This window comes from Aptenodytes forsteri, unplaced genomic scaffold, assembly GCF_000699145.1.
Source record: "Aptenodytes forsteri isolate BGI_AS27 unplaced genomic scaffold, ASM69914v1 Scaffold92, whole genome shotgun sequence".
In the NCBI taxonomy this organism is placed as follows: domain Eukaryota; kingdom Metazoa; phylum Chordata; class Aves; order Sphenisciformes; family Spheniscidae; genus Aptenodytes; species Aptenodytes forsteri.
The window spans coordinates 3,130,829-3,151,516 of NW_008794581.1; the positions used below are offsets into that span (position 1 = coordinate 3,130,829).

Genomic DNA, 20,688 nt, shown 5'->3' on the forward strand with positions numbered 1-20,688 from the left:
AGAAAAAAGGCATAAATACTGAGATTAGTGAGAGTATTTCCAGTTAGTATTTCAGACTTTGAGTACCAAAGTAATTCATCTGCCCTCCCATTTTAGATATATATCAAAAAAGTCTTCAAATTCAACCACTGGGGATCTTTTGTTGAGGGTTTTTTTTTTTTTAAACTACATGCACGTTGATAGCACAATGTTTCTGCAATGTTTCTACTTGGTAATTACCAAGTGTTCCTTCAGGCATTTAGAGGAAAAATCAATACATTATTTTACCTGTCACACCAGCAGACAATGTAGACAAGCAAAGCCTGCAAAAACACTGGTTTTAATAGTCATTGCTTTTACATGTAGAAGGCTTCCACCTACTCAAAGGCAATGGAAACATTTCAGTTACCTTGAGTGCTAAAAGGCTCTTGTTAATTTCCGCGCCTTCCAGTCGCGTCTGCCTATCTGCACTGGAAGTATCTGCTCCTCTTTCATTGCCAGCCAAATCAATCAGAGAAAATTTACCATGCAATTTCCCTTTCCTTCTGAGAATAATCTGAAATACTGCATGGCTTCGAGATGAGTGTGCATTTGCAGATGTCTGGCCAGATGTCCTTTAAACAAAAGGAGAGAAGGGAAGGACATATGAACAGGCGAAGGACCATACATGTTAAACACACTAACCTCAGTAGTTTTTTCAGGGCAGAGTTCTGTATTTTCTTACATGTGTTGACAGCATGTCTAAAGTTCATGTGGACACTAGAAATACCACCCCAATAATTGGATGTACATAGTACAATTATACCTCTTTTTCCATCTCTGCAAACAGAAATGGAAGATCAGTAACATTTTACCCCCCTTTTAAAAGCAAGAATAATCAGATCTTCAAAGATTTCAGATTATCAAAGAGCTTACATGTAAAATGCTGATGGTATTTTTATCTTATCAGGCAGCAGTCTATGCACAAGGCTAATTTTAAAAACAATGAAGCTGGATTCTTAAAAAAACCCAAACTTTTATACTTAACATCTGTCACTACATATCAAGGCCTTTTAGAACTGAAGAATCTGGCAGTATTCCAGATTATAAAAGATGTGAATTTTAGTCAGTAAGCTGGTTACATAATGCATGCAGTTCACATCCTGCAGAAAAATCAGTTCTTATTTCTCTCTAGGAGACAGAGAAAATCTAAATATCTTTATTCAAAAGGTAGGCAGATTCCTTACTTGCAGCCAACATCATCAAAAACCGCACTGCACATTTAAAAGCCATCACTATGAAGAGACCCCAAAAGAATCTTGTTCCGATTCTTTACTGTACAATGAAGAACTGGTGGAAGCTATGGGAGATACCTGCAGCTGTTGCCTATTTCAATAAGCTTAAGAACATCTTCAACACATTTGACTTCCCGTTCCTGTAATCCCACCACCTGGACTTGCTGTTTACCATCTTCTAACACTCTTAATTTTGTCTTCCTGTTCAACAAGTCAAAAACCTTAGGGAGGGGGGGAAAACAGAACAGTTAAAGAGGAGCTTGAAAACACACTTTTATTTCAAATCCCGTACCAAAATATGCAAAGCATTCCATGGAAAAACATGATTGGAAGGGAAGTGTAAATAATTATTTGAAAGAAAGCTTTCAGTACAAAAAAGAAAAAAATCTTTTATGGGATAAGCTCAAAATCTTGTTTGTGCAAGAGAAATTCCCCTTTCCTCAAAGAAAGATCAGGTACCTACCTTACCACTGTAGATCTCAAAAAATGTTGCATATACTTGAAGTTCTAACTTCTTATAGTTTGGCTTCTTTAGCATTAAAAAGACATCTCGAGCTGTGAATACATTTCCAGAATAAAAAGAAATCTCGTTATGTATTTTCATTTAGTGAAGACTCATTAATGCATAACAGTCTATTTTACAGCATCTCTCATATTTTGCAAGTATAAGCAATAGTCAGTCAACCAAGTCTGAAACACTGCAGTTTTAACTGCCACATTACATCGGAAGATGCAGAAGACCCCAAAATTATAAACTTAATTAATCATCCATTATATTTATTACATTTTTTGAAATAATCTATATATACATATAGATATGTACATATATGTACATATAGATACAATATATATACACATATACATTACTTTACTGTGTAAAGAATATACATCTAGAACTACTTTTGATGTTACCAAAGCTCCACTGTAATGCAAAATATGTAGACACTTATGTTTGTACAACAGGGAGTAGAAAATTTATTGATCTCAACTAATTTGCAAAAAGCCAACAGACCAATAAAGTCTCACCTGCAAGTGCATATATTCCTTTAGAACAATCTTGGTTCTTTCCTGAAAAGTCACCACCCATAGTCTAAATTAAAAAAAAAGACAAGACAAAAATACACTATAAAGATCACAGAACTGTAACTTATGAATTTGTTACTTATTAGAATTTATCTAAGTGTATCGTACATAAAAAGAAGTGTATTGCTGACATGTAGAAGAAATACTTACATGGGTTTTTCCACTGCCTGTTTGCCCATATGCAAAACAAGTGGCCATTCCCCTTTCAAATATGGTCTCCACTAATGGTCGAGCTGTAAACCTTAAATGCAAAAAACAACAGTACTTAAGAAACTGAATTACTTGAAGATGCTACTACCACAAGGATACTATAAATTTTAAGGCCCAAAGTGACAAAGCTGGTCCTGTACTTTGAGAGGCCAAAGGACATCTCCACATTAATTCCTGAACTAAAGAGACTACCAGTTCTAAAGCATTAAAATATCCCAAACAATCATATAAAAGCTACAAGGTCTCTCCCATTTATGTTACAACTACATTATCCTTCTTTAAACCCTAAGAAAAATAATTTTATTGTTTTAATGATGCAACACAGCACAGCTTACTATGTGGAGTTTGGAGCTCCCTAAAGAAGACAGCGTTAGAAGACATGGAAGTAGGACAGTGGAGCAGATAAATACTTAGGTTTTGACAATACTAAAATTCTGCTATAGTTTTGGTTTTGTTTTTTTCCTCCACAAATCAGCTTCCAAGATTAAATTTAGAAGACAGGTGGCCAAAACATTGCACGTCTTAACATTTTGAGAACATACATACACTGAGAAAAGGCTCAGGAAAACATATATATCCAAGCTCTTCAGAATGGAAAAATCTAGTTATCCCTGAAGTATTATTTGATGTGTCAAAAAATATTATCTAACGTATCATTTTTCTATTTTAGAGAATTAATTTTACCTTAAAAAACATAGAGTTATCGCTCCTACTTCGGCTGCTTATCACCATTATTTCATGAAAAACTCCAAAAGGAAAGGGTAACCTAATGGAGGGTTACCAATGGAGGTAACAGTATCTATGCAAAAGTCTCTCTTTCTAAACTTCTTCCAGGTGTTTACACATAAAGTACCTTTAAGTGACAGAAACAGGAACAATTGTTTACAGAAACACTAAGGTATTACAACTTCCTTTCATTCCACTTTGGACCAAACACAAGATTGCTTACAAAAATAATATGGGTAAGACCGAGCCATTGAGCAGCCAAGGGTTATGCAAAAATCTAAGTTTAACTGAATCTTGAATTTTCATCAAAAATATACCAGATGGCTCCTCATGAGCCTTAGTCTTTCTTTTTTGCTTCCTCTAAACATATACTTGCTTTGTCCTCAAGAGGATATTCCCATATTTTGGTGTTTGTTCTTTTTATATATAAAATACAAAATTTCACAAAGCCTATCCACCTAAGAAGCACACTCCATTACCTCTGTTTAACTGAGTTTGAAATTATTTATTTTGCTGATTTATAAAAAAGGGACTTAGTTATGCCTATTTTAAAGTAAGGCAAAATACAAACTTATCTAGAAAAGTTTTCATAAAGCATTATACAACTCCAAATGGTACCATGTCAAAACAGTCCAACTTTACTTTTACTAGAACCTTTATTTGCAATCTTGATATTCCAGAAATGTAAACTCTGGTTCTCCTTTAAAATTCAAAAGGCATATCCATTCAAACTAGTGAGTGTATTTTGATATTAATGAAAACTTGCAACTCAGTGTTGCGGCTCATGAATTCAAAAATACTTAAAATATAGCGTAAGCAAAATAATAATTTTAACAAAAGAGTAGTACTTTTTTTCCTTCAAACTGAAGAACATTTTTCAGTTTAGAAATACAGTGAGTAATTTTAGCATACTGGAGAAAACTGGAGTAAGTTGCCACACTATTTTTCTCCCCACTGTGACCCCAAAGTTCTGGTGACAGCAGATGATGACACCTATCTTGCTCTTACTTCTGTTATTACAGGAGACCTTGAAGCAGACTGCCTTTCAAGTAATAATAATTATTGTGCCATATGAGGGAGAAGGAAAAAGCCTGTACTGCTACACAGACTGGAAGTATGTGTATATTTCAGTATGAATACAACCATCTTTCAATATCTTCCCATATTACCACTAATTACGTAACTAATAAAAATTGCCCGGAGGAAACTGAATACAAAAATATAACAACATTTTATGCCAAAACACCCCTCACATTTAAACACTACGCTCGCAAAGATAAGTAACAGGAAGGAGGGAGATTAAAAGAACTGGTTGTTAAGCCGGAGAAGAACTATTGCAAGAGGCACGCATCACCAGCTACATCGCTCTCCCGCAGCTCCTCAGTATTGAGAACGGAAAGATGCTACCAGTAGACAACCATTAGAGATAGAAATCTCCAAAGCCACAGCTTGGCTGTTTACAAGTCTTTTGTTAGTGTAAACTAACAGACTATACAGATTTTCCGTCCGCCACCCTTCTCCTCCTATCAAGCATAAGACAGAAGTTTTAATTTTCAAGGCCTTGTAATAATTCTTTTGCTATGAATTTTCTGTTATACGCTGACAGGATGTTAGTGTCCAACATTATCAGGATACGATGCTAACTTTCACTTCCTAGCTGTTGGATTAAAAATGAGAATTAAAATATTTCTCTGTCACTACTCCTTAAGGCTACGGGAAGCATTTCCAAGCATAAAGAAAATTACCTTCATCAAATTCCTTTCTAATATCAATATCCCTTGCAAAAAGCTTCACAGGATTTAGACTGCGTACCAAGATTACGACTTGTTGTGGTGTCTAACCTTGCCTGCTACTGTATCTACCCATTTAGTGACTTTTACAAGGTAACCGGCTACTTCTAAACATGTTTTTAAAAGCATGGTGTGCATTATTCTGGGCCAGCTGTGGAAGTGAAACAGAAGAATAAACAAGAAAATGGAGATCCAAATACCTTGGGGCTGAAAGGGAATGTGTGTATTTGTTGCTGTTGGTTTTTATATCAGAAAGATTCAGCATTTTGAGCACGATAACTTAGCTCCACGCACCTCCATGTTGCTTCCAGAAGCCAAGCCAGCTCAGGTATCTCAGCAATACAGCAATATAACCTCTTTTGCTTTCTTTGTACTCTTTCCCCACCCTCTCCTGATTTGTTTCCATCTGTTAAATATCTTACATTCAAACTGCAAGCTCTTTGGGGCTGGGGCTGTCCTTTTCTTCCAAGTTTCCTGAAGACCAAAAGCCATGACTCAGGTTCCTCAGGTGCTGCACACACTAATTAATAAGACAATAACCCTGAGGCAAATGGAGAGCTCATGAAGTTGTTCAAAAATTCAGTAGCTGAGCAGGCGGGCAATACACACTAGCACCTGGAAACCAGCAGGGCTTGGAGGAGGACTGAGAGCAGGACTGAGGTCAACGGAGGTGGACATCATATTGCAGGTGAAGAATTCCAGATAAAGAGTTAAAACAAAAGTAAACAGGCAAAAGAATGGAGGTAGCAATATACATATCTAGTAACACAGAGAATAGGAGTAAAGTCCATGACCAAGGTAAGCCCACAGTTATTGACATGCGAGATACATGAGAAAAAAGATTCACCAAAAAAAAAAGCATATACACATACCTGTAAACCATTTCATTAGGAGCCGTGTCATCAAAGGCATAATCAAATCGAAAAGTTTGGTTTTCTAGGTACCTTGTTAAATCCACCTTTTGTTTTGGTTCATGTACCATCACAACATCTTTACTAGGAATTGTTATTACATCAAGGTCTTTCATTAAAGTTTCTATAAAATAAGTGAAATATATATATATTTAACTAGAAACACATCATTATTTTTTACATTTTTTCATTGTTTACACTCTTGTAACATCTCAGATAACACAGCTCCTCCAAGTAACAACACTGCAATGGATTTAGGCTTCTGATACCTACATAGTAATCTGCTAAGTAAGAGATTTTGTTTTGGAAGTCTAGTCATCCTACCCTACCAATTGCTAGAAATTAAAAGAGAGGTTGTACAAAGTTGATTAGAAAAACTAACATCATCAATCATAGCACTATCATCGTAGCTTGTTATGTATTCTACAATAACACTTTCCATGGATTTGAGTTCTTTTTCCTCAGGGCTTCTATACTGTTTTACAGATTACTGCCATATTCTTTGAGTTTTTATACATAACTTCTCTACTGGAGAAACTGGACACTGAAGTCCTATTCTGCTTGGGCTGTCAAAAACACAAAGAAATTAATATCCTTATGATAATCTGCTTTATTTTAAAATTTTGTCTTTTTATTTTCCCTAAATCCTTAACGTTATAGTCATATGTTCACAGCTTTCAAAAAGAAAAATTTTGCTTTCATTCTACACAGACATTTTCATTTGTGTATTCCTCCCAGAACCTAAAGTATACATCTTTAATATAGAATTTCTCTTAAGTAAAATCCTTTCTAAAAATTATCTTGTAAACAGAAAAAGCTGAAAATGCTAACGATCCTTCCTATCACTGGGAGTGAACAAAAGCCATCTAGATGCAATTTCAGTAGTGAGTTCCCAGGTTATAATTACTACACAGCACTACAATTTATTGCTAATTGTTGTATGAGATATGAGTCAGCAAAACAGAGAAGCCAGTGATCCATGATATGGACAAAAATAAAGATCCTTTGTGTGTACAGTCAGGATCCTAATGTGTCCTACTTGCATTTCCATGTAAAATTTCTTAAGGCATGCAGTTCAAGAATTTGATGTGGCTTTATACAATCAAACAGAAATCTTTTCATCAGTTAACATACTGATCAAACAGTACAACGGTTACCACTGCATGACATTACACACCAACAGAAATATGCATTTAAGTCACTATATAACCAATTTTTCAACTGCACTGCAATAAAATAAAATGCAATTATTCTGCAGTAATCACAGAGAAGAAATAAGGAACAGTGGTGAAAAGACATATATGAAGGTCAATTCTTTGCAGCAAAAGCTTTTTAGTTTAAGCAGTCAAAAGCTGATTTTTCTTAAATGATTGTTTGTAATCAGATATTTACCTGCTCCCAGCTATTTGTTATGACGACCTGTATTCCTTGCTGATGAAAATTTGGAATAGCGTCTCTGAAACCCACCATACATTTCTCAATTGTAAATATATGTGACTGAAATAAAATCTTAAAATGTCAATCTGAACACCTACTTCCTGCAAAGTCAATCCACAGAACGATTGGTGCTGAGAACACCCAAAGATTTTGGTGATACTTCTGTGTTTGTGAGACTGACAAAACAAACTATTTTTATTTTTTCTCTTTGGGGGTTACACACTAGTATCTTTCATTCTTTTATACTCTTCAATTTTAAAAAGTGGCATGAGAAATACTGTTTCTTATGAAGTGCGTGTTTTCAGAAGATTGTATCATGTGGGTACAAGATTATCTCTATGGGTCATCCCATAGATTATTTCATTAATACCTTTTTACTATATCTTATTCTTAAAAATGCAAAGTAACTTTAGTACCAACTTCATTGTTACTTAGACACTCATTTTCCTACAAGCACCTCAACTATTTTTTTAATAGCTCCAAACCACTAAAACCTAAGATATGTAACTTTCACAAAATCAAATCCTACTTCTGAATCCCAACTCATGCCCCCTGAGAACTTGCTCTCATTTACTGTAATTTCACTTTGTTCACCTCCAGCGCAGGTAGAAGGTGACGTTTCCCCCAAATGTATCAGATTTCTAAGTCATATTTTATTAACGATAACCTCCAATGCTGAAACAGAAATTCAACTGCTACCAGACTTGTATGTTGAATGCCCTTATTAAATGGGTTGTGCAAAATAGTTTCAATTAACGAATTTTTGAGATTACGCATTCCTTTCAGATCAACAAAAGAAAAAATACAGGGAATAAGAAAACAGTAGAAGTAAAAATGAAGAAAAAAATTAAGTAGGGGAAGCAGCAACGTGGAGGGAGAAAATAAGACAAAAACTAACTATATACTGGTATCAACATATGTTTTCCCTTTCCCATACAGTTCTCCCATTTTCCTCTGGATACGCTCCAGATAATCCTCAATGTGTAGTTCTGACAATACAAAAATAATAAATGCATCCCATGTTGTTTCAGAGTCAGAGCGATGTTCTTTGAGTCCTTTAGCTAAACAAAATATAACAGAAAGAGAAGGAAAGAAACATCTTTCAAAATGGAAGTCAGCTTACTTAAGCGCTGGATTCAAGAGAGGCTGCAATCCAGAAGCATTTGCATTCTTAACTTCCCACTGAATGTAAAGAACTTCATAGGAAGATTGGGATTGAACTGGAGTTGAAAACCTGAACTTTTTTTTTTGCAATACAGACTCCAGTCTGGTGAGCAGGCAGTAAGAAAAAAAGTTGTAATACTAATCATATATAAAAAAAGTCACTAGGGAGTCATTCCAGTACCTAACAGGTTTTTAGTGGCATTTCATATGCCCTGGGGTATCTTGCCCAGTCCTGAGCAGCAGCTCCAGGGGATACAAGTCTCCAGTTTCTCTGTAATCCACTAGCCCCGCAAGGACGTCTTGGACATGCTTGGTCACCAGGCATGTCATAAGATACAAGTGTTTAAGCACCTGAATTGCTGCCTTGATGTCTGATTCAAGACCACTTGAAAGTATAAAAGTACATGTACAAAAAATGTCTAGGAAAGTTTTCATTGGGTAGCTCTCTGCTCAGGAGATCACTTAAAGGATAGTTTAAAAGAATGGTGATCCTAACACAATGTAAGAATACTGAAGAAATTACAGTAGAATTAATTCCCAGATCAACTAAATACATCCTAGATAACCCTGGATAAAAAGTTTGCAGTCTCTCTGCACTTCTCAGCTCCCAGTCCATGAAATGGTGACAGTTAAACTACTTTTCTCCTCATCTTTATCCAGGTTATGACGAGTCTATGAATTTTCTGGGTCTGTCACATCATATTGTCTAGTATATAACAGAGTTCCATCTTTGATCATTATTTCTAGATCTCTTTAATACAAATAATCCTAATAGAAGCAGCTTTTCAGAGAAAAAAATTCAGCAAAATCTTAAATGGTCATACCTTTTTTATTGAGCGGTCGTTTTCGTACACAAACACATATCCTGTGCTCATCAATCTGCAAAGGAAACAATCTTTCAGTGAACTATACCCCAATTCCAGTTATACAATGTTTTACGTCATTTTACTTCTATTCTTGAATTAATTAACCAATCATTTAAACAAAGAGAAATTTCCAAGACAGTGAGTCATCTGAACATGTAAAAGCCCCTCATGTCTACACAATAGCCAAGAACCCAAATGGGAGAACCACACATTAACAAAACTCCCTGCAAACAGTGATCTAATCCTGTACAGTACCAGGTACATCTTGGAACACTGCAAGTAAATCCAGCTCTAACAGAGTAGATAACACTGTTGACAGAAATTATCACAATCTCTGATTTCCACAGAGATCTGATAACCTCCATCATTTAAGGATTCTGCTCCTCTGACTTCTCTGCAAATCAAAGGCCCTCATCACCTTCAAAGATCAAATATTAATCTTTATACCCAATAGGGTTTTTCAGAGAAGCTTAACGGTTTTGTGTGCACATCCCCAAGAATCCCAGGAAAATTTACAATACAGAGGCTGAGTGACTACTTAGTACATATTGGTATTATTTTACAGTCAAAAGGTATTTAAATGACATAACATAATTAACAATAATTTAGTAACCTAGGACTTTCAACAACTGCTAATTTCAGTATCAAATTACTGAAAAAATAAATCCATGTTATAAAGAATACTAATATATATTAAACTACTTATTTTTCTTGTTTACAGATGGAAGTAATATCGAAAAAATTGAAAACACATAGCAAAAATACAGAAGAATAAAAAGCTTCCACGTTGCTGGGGTACTTACAGGATCTGCAGTTGTCAGTGGTCTATAATCTAAACTTCCCCTGAAATCTCTTATCATACACATAATTTCATAATTTGGGTTTGTAGCATCAACATCCTAGGGAAGTAAGCAACAGAATTTCTAATATACTTTTTTCCTGAAATGGACTAATTTCAGTATCTCTATATTTATTTATAAGAAAAATACACATTAACTGAAATCTTATTTTTTCTCCAAAACACCAGAAATGTCTCAAACGCAAGTTTAATGCCTTTTTCCATTCTGATGTAGCTAATTTACTGATAATAAAGCAAAGCAATTACATGCCTTCTATTTCATGGTTTTGGTCAGCATGTAATAGAGAATACTTTTTAGTTGAGGACTCATTAACAGTCTACTCAAGAAACAGAAATGGCTCCCGCCTTTGCCAGAATCTTCACAATAAGAAAGATCTCCGAACAGCCGCATAACACCAGACAGCACGTATAATCAACACTTCTTAATCTGAGATAAGGCGGTCCAACAGACGAATGGATACACTGCATTACAGAGGTACAAAACACCCCGCAGAGGACAGTGCAGGCACCCCAGCTGCTCTAAACACAGCCCTGCTGGATCCGAGTTGCTTAAAGGAGGCTGATCCTACCACTGCCCCTATGTTAACCCCTACAGCTACTTGGATGCACTGGAAACTCTTCTAACACTCCTAGACACCCCCAAAAAGCAGAAGCAATCCCAAGGATACACAGTAGGCTAAATCCAGGCTCAGAAGCCCTCCCGTCCCTAAACATGGAGCATCAGTACCAGAGTGAATGGACACGTAAGAGACCATGCACAAAGTCCCTCCAAGCCTCGGTAAGCCTGAGCCCACTGTGAGCCAAGTTGGTTCTCTGCTAAATTGCTCAAATGTCCTTCCCGTCAATTCTCCCCACGACTGTCAGTTTTTACACCATTTCAGGACATGCTGATGATGCCATGCATAGCCAGCTCTGGTGCTCAGACCTTATTAACCTTTGCATGGCTCCCCACAAATGATATAAAACTCCTTCTAGATCACAGCTGGTTGCGGAAACAGTGTAGGCACTCTTACAAAGCACTGCATTGGGGTTAACAAGCTGAAATGGAGCCCGCTCGTGTCTCTGCACATGTGACACAGCCGATCCTCACCTCAGATAAAACTGTGCCCTGGTAGTCAGAAGTTGACTGTACCTTGATGTTGTTCAACCTGACTACAGTGAACTAAAAACTGCTGACAGTAAGTCCATACAAAATGTTTTCCTGCTGAAATGTTTCCTTCTAACATTCAGAATGGGGTATTGCTTATTACGGAAGAAGTGTTTGCCTAATATTCTTCAAACCCTGTTTAAAGGTCTTGCCCACTAGAAGACAGTGCTTGGCTAATCATTGCTGCATTTCACAACAACAACAACAGAATACACAAAGCAACACAAAGCACAGATACATACAAGTCACCAAGACAAACAGAACTTCCTCATGCAGAAGAAAGAAAGGAGGAAGAAATTTTTTACGCTGAGGGTGATGAAACACTAGAACAGGTTGCCCAGAGAGGTGGTGGATGCCCCATCCCTGGAAACACTCAAGGTCAGGTTGGACAGGGGCTCTGAGCAACCTGATCTAGTTGAAGATGTCCCTGCTCATTGCAGGGGCGGTGGACTAGGTGACCTGTAAAGGTCTGTTCCAACCCAAACCATTCTATGATTCTATGATACAGAAGTTTAAGACTCAGATGCAAACGGAGTCTTCACAAAAGCAATAAAAAGAAAATTTTAAGTGTAGTACCACATCAAAGAATTTCAATATATAAAGCAAAAAATATTTGTTTCTTACACATAAAGACATAGTAATGTTTTGCATTTGTGTAAATGGATGGAAATTAGAGAACATGAATTCAACACAGGTTATTTTAGGTCAACTTAGGAACATCATTAAACCATGAAGTAAATTGCCTGAATTATTTACTTGGTGGTGGTACTTCTCATGTCAGTAGCGGATTGGTAGTATCTCTTTAGAGAGACTAACACATACGCACAGGGCTGCCAACAAGATTACTGTACTAGTTTTGCAAAAGCTTTTACACCACTGTGACAGAAAGTCACTTAATATTAAAAGATTTTTCTCACAGGATTAGCAACTTCATTTCTTTCACACAAGTTTCTAACAACTTGCTGCCAAATGGCTTGCATGATGCAAAGCTAAATTATAAATGCATAGACAGGTTTAAAGAAAAAAAAGTCACTGTTCAAACTTCAGCCTCAAATACATCTCCCACAAAGCATCAAGGATCATAAAAAACAATTTATCACAATGTTGTAATACCTCCTGTAGAATAACAGCCCTATCTAAAAGCCAAAGGTTTGATTATTTTCAACAATATGTTTTCCCTAAAAAATAGCTATTATCAGTACTTGATCTTTAAAGAACACACAGCAAGATAAGCAATTATAAGCACTTATTTCTGTAGGAAGAAAAAGAGGGGAAAAACTGTCTAAAGTAATAGTTATCAGAGCAATGCAACCAAGCACCAAAATATTTATCAAACTTGTACATAGGACGAAAACATTTAACTTCAGGATTATTACATTTCATAAAAATTATTAAAGACGGAAAAAAGCACAATGATTTTGCAAACTACTTCTCTTGCTGACATACGTTTTCCATCCGAGCTAAAAATACTAACCTGAGCTCTTTTTTCTCTAAGTTCCTGCTGCTGTAACCTTCTTTTTTCACGTTTCTCTTGCAATTTTTCAACCTCTTTTACACAATTAGATTTTCTACGTGCTTAAAGAAAATGATATAATTTTAAAATATTTTCAGTGTTGCATTAATTTAGTATTTACACTGTAACATTTCAATTATATTAATTTATCAATAATTAGAATGCATTTATTTACATCAACTATCTTTTCAAGCAAATCAGTATTAGTACAGAATAATTACGGCAATTTAATTTTTAAAATTTATAAAATGAATGAATTAGAAAAAAATCATGGGAATGGGACAATAATTACATGATCAAAAATATAAGGACAATGACCAACAAAAAATATTTGGACAGATACATGTGATCTCTTGGTTTGAATTAAAAGAAAGCCCAGGCAAATTAAAAAAAAAAAAACACACTGCCATGGTTAAAAAAAGATAAAGGAAAAACAAATTCCAAATACTAGCACAACTATGACAGAAGTGAACATTTGTTCAGCCACAGCTCTCTGACAAAGCTTCTCGAGGAAGCCTACAGACAACTGCGCATGTAGACCATTTGTCATTTATGGACAACAACATAATCCAAGAGAATGTACATGTAACGCCCAGAACGAACGAATCCTTTATACACGGTTTACATACAAGGGGGTCCAAATTCCTTTTTTGCAGCTTGAACTGGAGATATATCTGAAACACTACCATTCTGTTGAGAGGAGGAAGACTGCTCAGGAAGCTGAGTAGGTCGCGCACGTGCAGAACCAACCACTGCAAAGGAAAAGCACAAAGCTCATCTGGACGTGGAATAGTAACATTTCTACCCGATTCTCAAATGCTTTGTTATGACGAGATAAAACAAGGCCCCTTTCCAGACACAACGACCGATTGGGGGTGAGGGGGAGCCGTACATGTAGAAAGTCTATTAATAAAGACATTTGGTATGCAGCCTTTTCTTCCTAGTGTTATACACCAACACAACATAATTATTAAGTACTGATGCTGCATGTGCATATTTTTAAATAGTCTACTACAGAATCAGTACAACTTGTTATGTGCATAGAATGAAGTGTGTACTTGGAGATATGCTGTCCTGAAGCTTAAAATGCTGAAATTTTATTTATATTGTGATTATACCCAAAAACCAAGTAAGAAAAGAAGCCCCACTGTTTCACATTCTCTAGATATTACAAAATGGTCCCACCCCATTGAGCCTGTGATCTCTGGAGGAGCAGAGGGATACAAATGAAAGGCAGCAAAGTGCAGCTCAGTCTGTGAATGTAAGAAACAAACCTTTTTGACACTTTACTGAAAGTGATACAGATACAATCAATACATCTAAACTTATGCATTATTTCTGTATGTGCTAAGGATGCCAATTTCTGAAGATGCAGTGATGTCTGTTTCCAGTGAATGCAGTGGGAGTGGTGAGCATGCAAGCCTCTTTGGTAGAGCTGAATGTTTTAAACTGTTTTTGAAAGAGTTGCTTCAAGCAGCTCTGCTTCAGTGGGCCCCTTTCCTGCACACGTTCCTAACGGAATCTGCCAGAAGAGTATGAAAGTGAAGGTATCAGCTTTGATTAGCAGCCTAGAGATGACATTCCAGACGAAGGCCAGCTCTCTGTGCAACATGGAGACAACTACGGAAGCAGATATCGAATGGGATAGACAACACAAATGCCCAGATCATTCAAAATACGGTAAGAGATCTAGTTTATAGCATAAATTGGCTACACTAAACAAGACAGTGTGCTGAGAAAAGCTTAATCACAAGGCCAACAAAAAACAAATACTTAGGCCAACTGTGAATAGTAAGATGCATAGGACCTATCAAAATACAAGTTACAGGGTTATTCCATACCAAACAGACCATTTACTACAAATGACAACATCTATGGATGTGAGGAGAGCCCATCAATAAAATGTCTCAAATTTAAACCAAATTAGTTCGGAAAAAATTATCCCCTCCTCATGAGATTTCCAATTTGTTTAACACCCCCAGAGGCAAATGGCAGAAGGGAGAAAGTGGTCCCAATTGTCCATGAGAAGAGTCTGAACACTTACAAAGATATGCAAGCCCACTTGCTTTTCAAGTTTAAACAGATGGACTGGAATCTCGTCTGAATTAATGACAGCAGATTAATGTTTGGAAGAAGAATCATCATCATCATCAGTACAAGTTAGTTAAGTTTAACGCACGAGAGAAAATGAAAACAATAAGCAGTAACTATTCTTTCTCATGTTATAGATGCATTACATCTGTATTCATCCAATACATAATTTTCACCTATCCCCCTGTGGTATTTCAGCATTTTTTGTAGATTTTTCGCTATTAACTGTAGAGTGAGAAATAACTCATAGGGCTTAAATACTCTTTGAACAAATGTTTACACGCAGACTGTTACAAAACCAAGCTAAAAAATTGAAAGCATAAGAATTTTAAGTGCACTACTTAGTGTATATTGAAACACTCAATTAAGCTGGAGCAAATTGAGGATGCTTTAGCTTGGAAAAGTCCACACATGATTTAATGTAGCACAATTAATTAACTTAAAATTTTTGCACCTTCAGTTCATTCAGCTTAACTTTCCTAATGCTGTATTGCTTAAACTTGCATATAAATACTGTTCGTACAGTATGAATTCCTGAATATACATAGGAATAATTTGAGGAATGATGTACCACGTCTTTTACATGCCACATGCATACATACCGAATTAGAAATGCAGAACTATTAAAGAATGTTAGATGAGCAGGAGGTTAAAATGTTCCCATATTTTTTACTTCCTTGAAATGGAAAGAGATAACGTTTACCTCTGTTATCTCTGGCAGGTGTGTCATTCTTAATAGGTGCCACAGTTCGTCGACTCTATAAAGAAAGAAATCTCTGTTATGCAACCACCTTGCAGCCCCACCTCTGCTTCTTTCCAGTGAATGAAAATAACACGACATCAACAATACAGAGAGGTGATTGCTGCCAAACCCCTCTCCGAAGAGTCTAGGGTGAAGACTGCTTGAACTATACATAGTGTTTCAAAACAACGTCCAAAACCTTTTCTGTATTTTTCCCTGAGATATATTTAGTTATAGATATTAGTCCCCAAATCCCTCTCTGCCAAACCTGTTCTTAGAAAATTTTTAGAAACCCCTATTCACCATAGGAAAAAAGAAAGGAACACAGTTATCAAGTAGCTCCTCAGACACAAAAGTTGAAGTTTAAAATTCAAGCATAACAACATGTATGGGAGTACTGCAAGTTTAACATGAACATGCTGCACAGGTATTACCAACCTTCACAATTTTGTTTATTTTGGCTGATGGAGTAGGTGGTGGTGGTGTCTCTGGACTAGGTTCAATATCTTCATCAGGAGCAAGATCTGGATTAAGTGAAAATATGCTCTCCAAGTCAATCTGTGTAAAAGAATATAAAACGCATTTATGAGTCTTAGGACAATATTCATTGTTCTCTCCATTTCTCCTGTTATGTTTGAGAATAAACAGTAAATATATTTAGTGTTTTTTAGCCCACAATTTGTTAATTCTATAACCTGAATTATCTTACTTTATGTTCACTAAAAACATCGTAAGCTTTGGTCTTCTCATTAGGTGAAAACACACCCTTCAGAAAAGGGATGAACTAAAAATGACCAATAGATATTGATAATCTTGTAAAGTGATTAAATAAAAACAGAAGTACCCAGTATTACTGTGGTAATTTGACAATTACTGCAGAATATGAAAGACATTTTGTAACATAAAAAGAAAGAGATCTCAGTTATTTGAAATTTCTCAGACAGTGCAAAAGAAACAGATTAATTACAACCACCCAAAAAATAAAAATGCAGTTGAAACCATGTTAAATTTACCATGCTGTTTTTTTTCTTGTAAGTGTTCCTCGTTCAAAATGCCATAAAATGTAAGGGTGCAAGGGGCAGGATCCTAAAAATAGCTGGCTTCAGATCTATTGAAACTTGGTTTCCTAAAAATCTTAAACAGCTTTGGTCTCTATAGACTGCCATTTCCCCTGGCTGGACCTTTCAAAGACCTCACTACTGTATGGATTCTGTGTGTTCAGACGGATGAGCTCAGCTGATGAGATCACCAGGACATTCTCACAATTATTTTTTTCTTTTTCCTGTGTTTTCACAAAACCGGTGAAGTGTAATTATTTCTGAGATGCTTCTCCAAATCTCAGCTGAAACTGGCTAACATGGTCCAAAACTTAAAAGAAGAGGGGATAGAGAAACGTTACACACAAAGACACAGTTTCTCAAGGAAAGCAAGGCTGGAAAATTATTGCCAAAAATAAATAAATAAGCAAACAAACTAGTAGTTCAATTCCTCGATGATACAAACACAAAAAGATTTCTAATCTAGTTCTCCCACTAGGTTCCTGACTGAACTGTAAGTCATTCTCCCCCTCAAAAATTTGATTTTTCTACTTGTAAAAAGAAGATAACAAGGTCAGCCTTTGTAATCTGGTTCAAAATCAACAGATGAAAAGAACTATTTAAAAGCCATGACACAGAGCTCAGGAAGTCAAATTTAATACAACAGAAACCAGCATCTGCCCAACAGCTCCCATGCAAAACATTCGGTAACCAAAGAATCATGAAGTAAATTAAGATTTATATTTTCTCTTTGTTTCCAGTGCGAATTCCAAAGTAATATTCATGCAGATTACACATCTTTAAAAGAGAAAAGTTCTAAAATAATTGAGTTTACCTCTTTGCCTTTAGTATCTCCATTTTCAATCCATTCAACTGTTACGCTTTCATTATCTTCATTTAGGGATGTTACCATAGCTTGGTGAATTCGGCCTAGAAAGCAAACACAAATGATCATTTATTAACTGGTGGAAAAATTTTCCAGAAGTTATTTTCATCCCTGCACTGAGACACGCAGTGAGAGGCAGGAAGAAGAGGGTTAAAAAAAAGGTGATAAATAGAAGATGATTCCTGGCCACACATTGTGAAGTGGCTCAGACCTGATCCACCAGCAGAGGCTCTAACGAGACAGTCAGCATACAAGCGAAAAACTCAATGAACAGAAAACAGTGGTAAGTAAACAAAACACCATGTGAAAGCCGCACCACTGAGACTCTCTTTCCTGAGAGAAGAAAACTCCCAATACCACGAGTCTCCCACGGGCGGTAAAGTCTCCTGAGTTGCACTCCACGAAGGCTTGTTTGTCCCCCTTCTAGGCTGATACAACATTACATGTCCCAACACAGGAGTGAAGCCCCCTGAAATTGTATTCTGACGTCCATTTCTTATGGGCATCCAATCAGTTGGTAATTCAACTAAAATTAGATTGCCTGCAACAATAATACAAATCATCATTTAAAAAAAAACTGTTAACACAGACTGCTGAGCTGGAGTTAAGGTGCCGTTGCTTTGACTTCTCCAGTGAAAGACCCAAAGCCAGCAGGCCCCCATAAAGTACAATAAAACCAGTAAACTTTCAGTAGGAATAAGGATATTTCTTCTTAAATATGTAGCGTACTGCAATTTTTTTATGTCCTATATCCTACACATGTTAGCAAGGAGCAACTGGAAGAACAGAGCAGCCATACACTGACAAAAAAGGATCAAGACCCAGGTGACACATTGACTTCACATTTGTGCTTTGCCCTAAGAGTACCAAGAATTGGGGTTTCTAGAGAACATGAGTCCAATGCAACTGCTCCTCTAACACCCGCTTTTAACAAGCCATAGCACGAACAAGCAATCCCTCACTTCACCCGCCCCGAGCCACCCCCCAGGTGCCCAAGGGCCACGTGCAGCTCCCAAAGCACGAGCGACTATCCTGGAGCAGTCTGTGCATACGCTGCTGCTGCCAGGCACCCACTTAGGGGCGAAAGATAGCACGGTCCTTACACACCTGCTCTGGTCTGGGTCTCCTCCAGCTTGCACCTTCTCTTCTCCTTTCCTAAAGCTCCCAACCGCCCAAATCCACTCCAGTTTTTTCCTCCACCGATTGTTTCAAACTTCTGTTTTAGCCACTTCAGTCATAATTTGACAGTTTTCCAGAGTTAATGTTTTTATACAGTCAGTCTAAGCCTCTTAGGGCCTGCTGAGGGACAGAAAGGAAGAAAAACCTGACTGATATCCCAAATTATCTCACCTAACAGTGCAAGTAACAAATGTATACTGTTAATATTTCTTTTATTGCAAAGGCTGCCTAAACATTCACACCTAGTTAAAATTAAGCAAAAAGAGAGGCTACGGGGAAGTGTCACGGAAGGTAACAGCAAATCTGTGTACTCTACTATATGGTGCAGGGGAAGAGACTAACTGAAACTCAGGCAAGGCGTAGCTCTCAGGGGACTCGCAGAGCAGCCGGCAGCCCTGGGCAGCACTGCTTTCACATTTGCGATGCTTGCCTCACCAGCAAGGTACATTAGATACACATTTCTAACCTCTGCACTTGTCCTTGCCCAAAGCATAAGATTCACTCCACCACTAAAGGTTAAGCAGTTTTTTTTACCCAAAAAAGCAAGCCTCCCCCTTTGCTTCACTTGGTTCCTTTCCTCTAGCATTTGCTAGTTTTTATTTCCCTGACCCGTGTTTTGTCTGAACAAACCCTTCCATTTGTGCTTCCTGAGCACCGTTCTCCCAGGCGCCCTGGCTGCACGCAGGGATGGTCTGGTCTGGATTCCCCACCAAGGCGCTGCCGGCAGGAGATGTGCGGGCAGGGATCAATGCCATGCTCTCCCCTCCATGCACGGGCGCTCCCCCCTTTCCCGTCACCCAAAGGACGTTGTGCAGGCACGCATCCTGCCCTCGGGACCCTGCCCGAGTTCTGCTGGTGGTGGGGCTGAAGCAGACGCACCGAGCATGCTCCCTCACCCCATTTCCTTGGACAAGCATTTTTGTGCAAGTTTTCTTTATGCAAGGTCCTCAATAAACCTCTCCATTATTCTTTTGCTGCATTTAACGACCTCTAGGGACTTAATTTTATGCAAGAACACTCTGTTTCAATTAGCTACCTGGTCTGTTGGTAAAGTAGCAACAGAAGCCACTGTCTTCCTGTAGCAGTGCCACTCCTGCCACTCCTACAAACAGCATGCTGGGACCGCAAGGACACACAAACTTTTCATCGCTGCGGGAACTGGACAACTCCTCAAGCTTACATTGGTATAATCTTTTGCTACTGTTTTAAGGCTTGGCCCAGCCGTCAATCCAGAATCAAGAGAAAACTGATATATGAAAAATACAAGTTTAGGGAAACATATTCTGTGCAATATTATAATAATCTTTAGCACGTTACCAGCTTTTACAAATTTTGAAGAAAAGCACTATTCGCAGCTGAAACCTATGTTAGTTTCAGAGCCACCATAAGTCCTATTACTTGCTCCTGTGCTCTGTTGCTTTTGACAGAGAATGAATAATAATTTTAAAAGGTTTAATCTTTGCCATAAGAAGTGAAAAGAGATCAAAGCAGGCTTATGAATTAATAGAAAATACTGAACCCTCTCACAAACACAGCAAGCCAGCATGCTGTAACAAAAGAATCACAATAAATCTTCCATCTCTGTGCCAGACTTCATCTGCTCCCTGGCCAAGAAAGTCAGGACTGAATAAAAAAAAACATGAACAAAAATAAAAGTTATGTCCATCTTCCAAATATTCTCGGCTTAAATAGAAAACGTATACTATAATGGTTAAACTGGCAATGTACCCATACAATCTGTTCCTAAAAATTCTCTGTGTTACTAAAAGTTTACATGTTATTGAACTGCCAGAA

At 37.2% G+C, this 20,688-nt stretch overlaps 1 protein-coding gene across 1 annotated transcript in view; it reads right to left on the bottom strand.

The window, feature by feature from the left end:
- Positions 1-17,757, bottom strand: part of KIF2A (kinesin family member 2A) — a 36,457-nt gene extending 18,700 nt beyond the window's left edge. The window contains exons 1-13 of the mRNA XM_009272499.2: positions 17,665-17,757; positions 16,231-16,350; positions 15,754-15,808; positions 13,589-13,711; positions 12,921-13,021; positions 10,244-10,339; positions 9,399-9,453; positions 5,935-6,097; positions 2,487-2,577; positions 2,280-2,343; positions 1,717-1,808; positions 1,332-1,474; positions 389-593 (exon numbers count right to left, since the gene is read on the bottom strand). Coding sequence (XP_009270774.1) covers positions 389-593; positions 1,332-1,474; positions 1,717-1,808; positions 2,280-2,343; positions 2,487-2,577; positions 5,935-6,097; positions 9,399-9,453; positions 10,244-10,339; positions 12,921-13,021; positions 13,589-13,711; positions 15,754-15,808; positions 16,231-16,350; positions 17,665-17,742 — 1,386 coding nt within the window. The 5' untranslated portion in view covers positions 17,743-17,757. The remainder of the gene's footprint in view (positions 1-388; positions 594-1,331; positions 1,475-1,716; positions 1,809-2,279; positions 2,344-2,486; positions 2,578-5,934; positions 6,098-9,398; positions 9,454-10,243; positions 10,340-12,920; positions 13,022-13,588; positions 13,712-15,753; positions 15,809-16,230; positions 16,351-17,664) is intronic.
- Between the last annotated feature and the right edge of the window lie 2,931 nt (positions 17,758-20,688).